General features: G+C 38.0%; 1 protein-coding gene across 1 annotated transcript in view; it reads left to right on the plus strand.

The window, feature by feature from the left end:
- The first annotated feature begins 5,099 nt into the window (after positions 1–5,099).
- LOC107595963 (small G protein signaling modulator 1-like) overlaps positions 5,100–11,668 on the plus strand; it is a 15,675-nt gene continuing 9,106 nt past the window's right edge. The window contains exons 1-7 of the mRNA XM_016286562.1: positions 5,100–5,278; positions 6,866–7,018; positions 7,138–7,205; positions 8,095–8,244; positions 9,539–9,702; positions 10,750–10,879; positions 11,101–11,265. Coding sequence (XP_016142048.1) covers positions 5,100–5,278; positions 6,866–7,018; positions 7,138–7,205; positions 8,095–8,244; positions 9,539–9,702; positions 10,750–10,879; positions 11,101–11,265 — 1,009 coding nt within the window. The remainder of the gene's footprint in view (positions 5,279–6,865; positions 7,019–7,137; positions 7,206–8,094; positions 8,245–9,538; positions 9,703–10,749; positions 10,880–11,100; positions 11,266–11,668) is intronic.

Below are 11,668 nucleotides of genomic sequence, written 5' to 3' on the forward strand. Positions count from 1 at the left end.
CTACCTCTCATTCCATCCTGATGATCCGACGATAGCTGCTCGCATCTCAGCTTGTCTAACAGACATTTCTTGCTGGATGAAGGACCATCACCTTCAACTCAATCTTGCCAAGACAGAACTGCTTGTGGTTCCATCAAACCCATCGTTTCATCACAATTTCACCATCCAGTTAGGCACATCAACCATAACTCCTTCAAAAACAGCCAGAAACCTTGGCGTTATGATTGATGATCAGCTGACTTTCTCAGACCACATTGCTAAAACTGCAGATTTACTTTATTCAACATCAAGAAGATCAGGCGCTTTCTTTCGGAACATGCTTCACAACTCCTTGTTCAAGCTCTTGTTCTGTCCAGGCTGGACTATTGCAATGCTCTCTTGGCAGGTCTTCCAGACAATTCTATCAAACCTTTAGAATGAATCCAGAACGCGGCAGCAAGATACATTTTTTATGAGCCAAAAAGAATGCACGTAACACCTCTGTTTATCAATGTGCACTGGCTACCAATAGCTGCTTGCATAAAATTCAAGGCATTAATGTTTGCCTACAAAACCACCACTGGCTCTGCACCCCTTTACCTAAATTCATTACTTCAGAGTTATGTGCCCTCTAGAAGCTTGTGTTCTGCAAGTGAATGTCGATTTATTGTGCCATCTCAAAGGGGCACAACATCACTTGCACGGACTTATAAATTAAATGTTCCCTCCTGGTGGAATGACCTGCCCCAACTCAATCTGAGCAGCTGAGTCCTTAGTCATCTTCAAGAATCGACTAAAACACATCTCTTTCATCTTTCTAACTCTAACTCTAGCACTCTCTATTCTACTTCTATTTTAAAAAAACTAACACTAGCTTTTCTAATCGTTTTGTATTCTATCTATTTGTTTTCTTTTTATTTATTATACAATTATCAAAAGCAAAAAAGGCCTCTAATACTAGCTTGCTCTATTCTTTTTCTATTCTATCTGTTTTTCTTTTTATTTATTATATAATAATAAAAAAAAACTTGCTACGTGTGCTGCATTAAGCTAACTGAGACTTGTTATAGCACTTGCATATCATTGCTCTTTTGTTGATTTTGATTGCTTCCATTGTCCTCATTTGTAAGTCGCACAAATGTAAATGTAAATGGTTAATGGCCTTGTTAAGTCATATTATTATGTTCCTGCAGTGGCAGTGGGATTCAGTAGATGATTATAGGGCCCGTGTGCATTGCTGGTTTCTGGTTTTAGCCGGTTGTTTACTCTCCTGTAATTCATTGAGTTCTGATTCATCATGACTCTTCTCTGCCCTGCTCTGTCTCTATCTCAAGTCCTCTCAACTATCTCCTGCCACATTAGCAACAGCTGAAATAACTTAAAAAAAATATATATATATTTTTTCCAAGTAAATTTTTTATGGTTTAGTTTCATTTAACCAATAATAATGCTGGCCCAGATGGTACCAAAGTATGTAACGCTCAACGTTTCTTATAAAATTCCTTGAATTAAAAAAAACAATCTTCCTGTATGTTAACATTTAACTTTTTATTTTTCCTAATAAATCTGAGACAAACTTGATACTTAAAGGAATAATTCTCCAATTCTGTTATCTCCTCACCCTCATGTCATTCCAAATCGGTATGCACTTTTTCTTCTTCTGTGTATTTCATCCATACAGTAAAGTCAGTTGGGTCCAATGTTGGTTTGGATCCTACTGATTTTCATTGTGTGGACAAAAATGGTTAAAACATTCTTTAAAATATCCGTTATTTAAAGAAATTGTTTTCCACAGAAGAAAGAAAGGGTTACAACAACATGAGGGGAGTAAAGGATGAAAGAACATCATGAACTCTATTAAATCCCTTGAACTAAGACACAGCAACCTCTGAGCAATAACATTTTCTTCTGGGCACTTGTCAACAGAATCAAGACAAAAGCAAGGATACTGGATGTGAAAAGAAAGAACGCTTAATCTTTATATATACATAATAGATTAATTATATTAGGAGTGTGTGTATGCTATCACTGTAGTGGTATAATATTGCTGATTCATCTAGTGAGGCACTGGCAGATAATGGTAGATGAATGGAGGGTAGCCAGACTCTGCTGGCTGCCCATGGGGTAGTAATTAGCCATCGTGATTATAGTGATGTTTACACACCGCAGATGGAAATGTCAACACTGACATTTCTCATCATCACAGATATGGGACACAATTAACAACTGTGTGCAGTTCTGTGGGATTTTAAGACATCTCTTAATTTTGCCTCTAACCTACGTGTGGCTTTAAAAGCTTGCTGTTCGTCGCTCAGATGCTTTTATGTCATTATGTTCCAGTGTAAAGTACTGGTCAGTGGGAGTGGAGGGGATCATATATATCCAGGTTTCATTTAATTCGAACTGTGACAGTGTGATTAGAAACCATCAGGGCTGGTGGTATGATTACATTTTTAATGAGCGTTTGAGATCAGGGTTGGGGGTGGCCGCCTGCTCCCTGTGCCATTTCCTGCGACAGAATGAGTTGTGGGGCTTGTTTGCTGCTGTGAATATTGCTTTGGAAACTTATTTGACTGGAATATAATTTTCTTCATCATGCAGTCTCTCTGTCTCTACATGTTCCCTTTCATTTTACTTTGGGATGAAGCTGCTTTCATTTTCCTTGCATACTGATTTGTCATTTCATTCTCATAGTAAAATGACTGAATTGAAAATCAGTCAGTATAAAAATAATTTAGGCCTACTTTGCATCCAGGCCATCATGCATCTAGAGTGAGCTTTAGTCACAGATCATTCTGTAGAAAGTAAAACAAAGCCTACACAAAAGAAAGTAAAGAAAATCAAGCATAAATTAATAGTTTAGACAAAATTCTAATTCTGTCATCATTTATTTACCATCATGTCTTTCCAAACCCATAGGATTTTCTTTCTTTGATGGGAACACAAGACATGCTTAGCAAAATCTCCAGGTTACTCTTTTTGAAAGTAGCCTGTACATTTCTTCTGAAGGTGTACAATAGCTTTATGAGAGGAACTGGCTGAAATTTAAATTGTTATTCTCTGAAATGCTCCCCTATATGCTTCATTTTTAACTCATTTACACTTGTATTTGCATCGGGTTCATTTAGTTTCCACAAAAATATAAAGCAGCACAACTGTTTTCAACATTGACAATAATAAGAGCTGTTTCCTGAGCAGCAAATAAGCATATCAGAATGATTTCTGAAGGGTCATGTGATAATGAAGAGTGGAGTAATGGCTGCTGAAAATTCAGCTTTGCCATCACAGCAATAAATTACAGTTTAAAATACTGAAATAAAAAACAGTTATTTTAAATGGTGCAAATATTTCACAGTATTACTGTTTTTGCTGTATATTTTATTGTTGCATGTTCCCTGTCTTTGGACTTTTATGTTGAAGTTGTTCCTATTGTTTCTGTGTTCACTCCCCGTGGTTAGTTCCTGTTTGCATTGTGCTGTTTGTTACCATGGTTACCCTTGTTTGTTGCTATAGTGATAAATCTGTCTCACCTGTTACTTGTTAGTCCCTCGTTACCCATTGTGTTTAATCAGCGCTAATTTTTCACTTGTTGTAATTGTGCCTTTCTGCTCGTGTTTTTTTCTTGTTGTTTGTTCCCTTATGCCAGTTCACACTGCACGATTTTAGCCCGATTTTTCACTCGCCGACAGGTTTTGTGAAATCGCCGACAAATGCCCGACATCGGAGGCAAATCGGTGCTTGTGCACGTGAGTGACAATCACGCAGTGTGAATGATCAAAGACGCGATCTGAGGGAATCGCTGATGCGTCGCCGACGCCCGCAAAATATTTGGCATGCTAAATATCTGGAGCTGTCGCCGATTCACAATCACGCAGTGTGCAATGATTTCTGACTGAAAAACACATCGGCGATGACCTACAGCCAATGAGAGACCAAGATACAGGGCAGCGGGAAGTTCATGCGGGTTCTCGCATTATTTCCTTATCACTTCTCGCGTGTGTTTTGTTTTGAAACGTAGTTTGTGGACCAGACAGAGCTGTCGGCGATTCTCCCTGACAGTGAAGTCATGCAGTGTGAAACCCCCTGTCGCCGATCCATCGTGCAATGTGAACACAGCAGCAACTGACTGCTACCCCAGATAGTCACACAGTGTGAAAACAACGGCGATACGACGAGTTTGAAAATCGTGCAGTGTGAGCTCGGCATTAGTCATACTAATAAATGCACTGCATATAGATCCACGTCCTTGCCTGCTTACATTTTTCAAATAAATGTTTAATAAAAAATAGTGCAATTCAGAACATTCATTCTTGATGTGATCAGTCACTAGACATATGAGAGCCGATTATATTGAATGTAAATCGTTGTGAAACCTGGTACATTATGTTTTGGGACACCTTGTTTAAAGGAGATTTGAAGGGACGATTTTCAGTGAATAACAACTTTAAATTTCATACAGAGCTTATTGTATTGTCACTGTAATTAAGCTTTTTTCTCCTTTTTGATATATTGCGGATTCTGTAAACAACTACTTTTAGTAGAAACAGTCATAGAGCTACGAATGACATGATGATAAAATTAATAAATACATGATAAAAAGAATATTCTGCTTATTGAATAAACTAAAGATCCTCTCATTAGTTAGTGTGTATTTAGAAATGTGTTAAAGTGTGAGACCTTTTGAACCTATTTGATGGTCTGTGTGTCCACTGCTCTTTCATTTCACCTGCTCGTGTTTATCTATGTTCTCTCTTCGGCACGAATCCATTTAGGCTGGTCAAAGAGGACTGATGAATACAGCTTCAGATGAAAACAGCTGCTGTGTTTGTATGGATGTGCATCTCTGTGAATTGTTAAGAGATTTTAACCTGAGCTTTAGACTGGTTTATCTCTCAGGCATTTCAGTCTGCCACACCAGAGACTAGGACACGAATAATGGACTAGAGGAGGAGATTAAAAAGTGACACTCTGATATTGGCAGAGAAGGAGATTGTAAAGATTATAAACAGAACAGAGGAGAGGAAGTGCCATAAAGTGCTGGAGTCAGATGAGAGAGCCTAATTTCGAGACTGTCACAAAGAACAGCTACAAAAGAGAACAAAAAGTGATACATTGGACAGATGAAAAGACAGGATGAGGAAAGAGGGATGAGGATGAGAAAACAGCTGATGTTGTTCCAGAGCCCTGCCCAGCTCTCAATGAGCACAAGTGCTCCATCAGTGAGGGTTTCCATGGCTACACAGGCTTTCCCCCGACCCCATCTGAGCAGATTCACAAGATTAGTCCTAAGAGAGCTTCAGTATCTGCTCTGCAGGCACTGCCACGTAGTGCAGTGTGTCTCAGCCTGTGTGTCTCTCAGTCCACCCTTTATGTTCCATCTCACTGTCCTTCTCTGTCTGAATGTTCAGTTTGATTACATATTTAAAGGTTTTCACAAATGATCTAGATTTCTGGATTTTTAGATTTCTAGTTGTCTAGACTTGGACTGGTCCGTTTCAGTATTCTGCAGCCAAATGTATTTGTATAATTACAGCTTAATTGTATACAGTTCATGTGCAATTTTCATGTATTGGTCATCTCACACAATTAAATAATTGCTTCTCAAATAAAATTTTTTTTATGTATTTGAAAGTACACATATATAAGAGTTATAATGTACAGACAGCCAGCCTTTATCACAAAATAAATCCATTTAGGAACCCTCCATTTCACATTTGGGTCTCATGGATAGTTTTGCGGTAATGGCCGGCTGACTGTACACTATCCCTTATATATTATATAATAATGCAGTATGCTTGTATATGTACACTACCATACACGATATAACCAACCCAGCATATGTCCTCTGGCAAATATTATTTCTGGAAAGAGTAATATGCTCGGTAGTACCACCTAGTGGACAAAAGTTCATTTAAACAAGTATCTACATGGGAATTGATTTGGACAGTTTAAAGGGGTCATATGATGCGATTTCAAGTTTTCCTTTCTCTTTGGAGTGTATGTCAAGGAGACGCTGTGTGTTTCAAGTTTCAAGTTTGTTTGGTCTTCCAAAAGAGGACACAACTAGAAATCAGTGGTTAAGTTGTATTTACGACACTGTTCCAGAACAGTTCAAACCAAATATTCAGATGTGTGCAGCACATTTTACGGAGGACTGTTTCCTGATCCTGGGAGAGTAGACTACAATGCCGGCTGTTCTGACTCACAGCCTGTAAAGTGGTTAAGTTGTATTTACGACACTGTTCCAGAACAGTTCAAACCAAATATTCAGATGTGTGCAATGCATTTTACGGAGGACGAGGACTGTTTCCTGGGAGAGTAGCCTACAATGCCGGTGTTCCGGTGAATTCAGTTCCCCTGTTTCCCGTTCGGCACGCATGCTGACCCTATACAGTCTATGATGCTGACAAATAATGCTGACTCACAGCCTGTAAGTACGTTTTCATATTTAAAGGGGAAAAAGACAGTATAAGTAATTATAATCAGTAATTATGTCCCTACTGGATGCAACAAATGCCTTGTTTAATGGGTTTTATTGTTTTTGTCTCATTGCACCGGGACACGGCCTCACAGTATGGTAAGGAGTGTAACATTTCCGTCACACGCTTGAGGTATTCGGCCAATCACAACGCACTGGATAGCTGGCCAATCAGAGCATATCTCGCTTTTCAGACCGATGAGCTTTGTAAAAATCTACGCGTTTCAGAAAGGCGGGGCATAGAGGAGAAACAATAATGTACAGTATGTGGAAAATAATGTGTTTTTTTAACCTTAAACCGCATAAACACATTTCATTACACAAAATACACAAAATAATGTTCTTTTTTTTAGCAACGTCATATGACCCCTTTAAAAATGTTTTGTTGAACTTTGTTCTTTGCTTCAGACGAAGTCAGTCTCTCTCATACAGCGAGAGCACCCGTAAGATGCCCAAAGTCCCAAACTTCTCGCTTCAGGCTGTCAGACACTTGTGGATCCACACTGCACTCATTGAGAAAGTGCTGGACAAGATTGTACTGTACCTGGTGGAAAACAGCAGGTGAGAGAGGTGGGATAGAGATATAAAGAACAAGCAAGCTTGACCCGTTTCTTTCAGGTACAATCAAACTTGCCAGCTTGCTTTATGATAAATTGAAGTTACTTTTAATGTTGTTTCAGTAAGTTTTACGAGAAGGAGGCTATCCTAATGGATCCTGTGGACGGCCCTATCCTCGCCTCTTTGTTAGGTAGACATGCTTTTTAAAAAAAATAATTTTCATTCTTAATGCCACAGGTCATCTGGTGACATATTGTCATTTATGCTGTTTTAAAACCTTGTGAAATCAGTGATAAGCTCAATAGAAAAAACAAAGCTGGTGGACAAGATAAATATTACATACTGAAAAGTAAAATATTTACTGAAAAAAAATATCTATATATTATGTTATTTTAGATTATCCACTAGTTAAGTTTAAAGGGTTGGTTCACCCCAAAATGAAAATTCTGTCATTAATTACTCAATCAAGAGAAGAAATTGTTGAATAAAGTTGATATTTTAGTTTTCTTTGCATACAAAAAGTATCCTTGTAGCTTCATAACATTACGGTTGAACAACTGATGTCACATGGACTATTTTTTCAATGTCCTTACTTCTTTTCTGGGCCATTAAACGTTTCAGTTGCATTGCTGTCTATGCAGGGTCACAAAGCTCTTGGATTTCACCAAAAATATCTTAATTTGTGTTCCAAAAATGAATAAAGGTCTTACGGGTTTGGAACGACATGTGGGCAAATTAATGACATAATTTTAATTTTTGGGTGAACTAAGACTTTAATATTTTACACAATGTTTTTGTTCTACCTATTTTTATGCTTATATAGTACCAGGCCATTAGCTTAGCAACATGATAACCATGTAGAGCACTAATTGTGTGGCACAGAGTTGCTGCCCATGTGGAACATTTCAAATCATTCACTAATGAAGGGCCTTGATGGCTAGGAGGCTGCCTTAGAATGCAGCTGCCTATTTAGGGAGGCAGCACACTAGGTTTTGGTACGGAGCTATTTTCTCTTATTGTTTCTTTTTTATTGCTGGCATTGTGAAGATAATCTGTTTTCCACTTTATTTCACCTTTAGTGGGTCCCTGTGCGTTAGAGTACACTAAAATGAAGACGGCAGATCATTTTTGGACCGATCCTTCAGCTGACGAGTTGGTGCAAAGGCATCGTATTCACAGTGGTCACTGCCGACAAGACTCACCTACAAAAAGACCTGCTCTCTGCGTGGGTGACCTGTGATTGTAGAAATGAGTTTAACACCTTTTTTTTGTAGGTTGAAACACTTTATCTTATCCCAGTTTATACTGTACAAGTAAATGTGCATTTCTCTTTGGTGCTGTGCAGAAATTACATACATCACCTTCAAAATTATTATGTGCAGGGTGATATATTGATCTTAGCATTCTGGGTTATGGCACTTTACACCAAGAATTCATAAACACTGCAATATTTAAAATGATGTGTTCCTAAAAAGGTCAAGAATGAGAGCTAATTTTATAAAAACATTAATATTTTCAGTCTGTTCGCATTTGGCAAAATTAGATAAATTGAAAGCTCTTGTGCGTCTGAACGAGATGGTTCCAAGTGCCATTTCAAAATGAAAGTTCAGGTCATTTGAAATTCCCTTGATGTTTTCAACTGTGCCTCAAGGAAATGTCAGGGGTCACAAGCAGTTTATAGTCAGTCAATTGCATGTCACATTGAAGTCATAATATATAGTGACAGCCAATTAGGCTTGTTTTTCAGTATTATGCACCAGTGTTTTCAACATCTTGTGTAATTTGGTTAGTTTTCAATGCATGACAGTTGAGCTTGTTTAGGATGTTGCACATAATTTTTTTACACAACATACTGCATAACATAGATAAAGCAAAGGCAAAATAAATGACATCTGAATATTTCAGAGCAAGAGCTTTTAGTTTGTGTATTTGATCTTGTTCAGTGAGGTTTTAGCCTTTGAAATCAGTGCAGTTCACTCCATCACAGACCTCTGAAGAGGGTGGTCCATAAGAGTCATGCTGCGGTCAGTGTATTTGAGTGTAGTTGCTGTTTCTGAGGAGAGTATGAACCTCCACTCAAGAGATATGTTTCACATCATTACCCAGCTCCATTACCAAACGCAGTCGTCAGATTCCTGACTGATCACCCTCTCTGGCCATTGCCAACACCCACACAACAGCAGGACACACAGCGCTTGTTTTTCGTCTCTGATAGATCTGACTGTACTGCACTCCGGGCTTGTTTTCTGATGTATTTTTATTACAAATATCTGCTAGTGATCTGAATTCCTTTTTGTACAGGCTGTGTCATGGCTTCCATATTAAGTACATCAGGATGATTCAGATATTAGATACTGTTAAGAGAGGAATTGTTTTGCATGGTAAAGAGGATTTCACTATGTGCAAAACATCATGTATTTAACCTAGTAATAGGTGATAGCAAGAGACTGTGTCATTTAAATGTCAATGAACATATCACATTATTTAATATTAATTCCATTGTGTATGTATTTTTGTCTGCAGTGGACTGTGGGGGAACAGTGGTTCTGGTTAGTCAGGATGGGATTCAAAGGCCTCCGCTTCGTTTTCCCCGCGGTGGTCACCTCCTACAGTTCCTCTCCTGTCTGGAAAATGGTCTGCTGCCTCATGGCCAGTTAGACCCTCCGCTTTGGTCCCAAAGAGGAAAGGTTAGAAATTGATCTGTACAACATTTAATGTTACTATAGACCTTCCTCCAATATACACACTTGCTCTAATTTCAGAATATGTCAAATATGTACAGATTGACAATTGTTTGTTCTTCCATTAGGATTATAGCTTTTCAGCATTTGTGGACCAGTAACATTTTGAAATGCTGAGTGTAAAACTGCCATTATTTGACTATCTGAAATTTTGCCCAAAGTAGAAGTATTTTTATTAGTATCCTCTGTTTTAGTCTAAGACAACTTGGTTTGATATGACCCTTAAATCACAGTGTTTTTAGCTTTTTTTTAAAAAAATCTTTTTACAATTACTTCATACATTACACTCAGTACATTACACGTGCAATAAGATTTAGTTTTTTTTTATTAAAGAAATCAATGCTTTTATTTAGTGAGGATGCCTTAAATTAATCAAAAGTGACAGTAAAGACGTGTTTTAAAACATTTCTTTGACAATTAAATGCTGTTCTTTTGAAGTTTTTATGCATCAAAGAATCATGGTTTCCGCAAAAATATTAAGCTGCACACCAAATGATTTCAACATTCATAACAATAAGAAATGTTTCTTGAGCAGCAAATCAGCACTGAAGACTGGAGCGATGGCTGCTGAAAATTCAGCTTTGCCATCACAGGAATAAAAAAACATTTTAAAATAAATTAAAATAGAAAACATTCTTTAAGTTGTAATTATATTATACAGTTTTCATTGTATTTTTTGAGCAAATAAATACAGCAGTGGTGAGCATAAAATACTTATTTCACAAACAAACGCCATGCTTCGCTGTTTAAGCTACAGGTTCAGGATGCTATGCAGATTTTTATTGTAAGATCAATTACAATCTCTTGCTGTGCTGTAATTTGTATGTCTTAATTGATCAATCCTTCAAATGCAATTCTTTGTGTGTTACAAATAAATTATGAATGGGGTAAATATTTTGCCATTAATTGTGCATAATTACGTTCTACACTGCGCATTGCTTGTCATCTGCAGTCATTGCATCTTGAACTGATGCTTCACTTTCCTTTTTCCAGGGTAAAGTATTTCCTAAGCTAAAGAAGAGATGTCCACAGGGATCCTCAGACTCTGTCTCAGACAAAGAAGAGGAAGAAGCAACAGATTATGTCTTCCGCATTGTTTTCCCAAACAGCCAGTCAGAATTTGGTAAGAGACTGAATCTTGGTATTAAACAAGCTCTTGAGCCAGTAAATGTTTCCGATTATGGTACGACTATTATTCAGCTTTTAGAAGTGGATAACAGGAAAAAGGACCTCTTGTATCCATCAAGGTATTGTTTGTCATTTAGTTTTTTATCCATTTATGTGCATCATCCATCAAAAACATTCCTTTGGTTTTACTGGTTTTAATGTTTTGACTCATTACAGTTACTTTTACCCAGTCCTCCCATCTCTCCTTGGGTACTGTACTCCTGGCCCGATCTATCTCCCTGAACTCCAGGGGGCTGTGGCCTCCTAAACACCAGACCCTGGTGATGCCAAAGCACCACTGCAGCTGCCCGGGAGAGTCCCCATCCACCTCTGAGCCCAGCTGTAATTCTCCATGCCACCTCTCATCTATGTGTTCATGTATCTGTCTGACGCACCAACTTCTTGCTGGTTTATGCTTGCTTTTATGGCCTCTAAATCTGCAAGTTTTCTGTTTTGTGCAGGAGTCGTCCTCCAGTGAAATTCAGTGACCCTTGGTTAATTGTGGGCTAATGGTTTAGTGTTTTCAGGGAGCCTTGAAATTTATGTTTACTATATAATGACCCATGTGTGTTTGTAACAGTAATAGAGGCTTTTAAATCTGACCTAAAATGTGATCCTGTTAATTTTGTGGGCCACAGCAACCATTATTACTTCGTTAAATCCATGCAGACTGATATTATTGCAGTATTTTCTTGTTTTTTTTGTTTGTTTGTTTTAAGCTGGGTGTATTAGTGGGCTCTTGTTG

This window comes from Sinocyclocheilus grahami, unplaced genomic scaffold (genome assembly GCF_001515645.1).
Source record: "Sinocyclocheilus grahami isolate Dianchi unplaced genomic scaffold, SAMN03320097.WGS_v1.1 scaffold211.1, whole genome shotgun sequence".
In the NCBI taxonomy this organism is placed as follows: domain Eukaryota; kingdom Metazoa; phylum Chordata; class Actinopteri; order Cypriniformes; family Cyprinidae; genus Sinocyclocheilus; species Sinocyclocheilus grahami.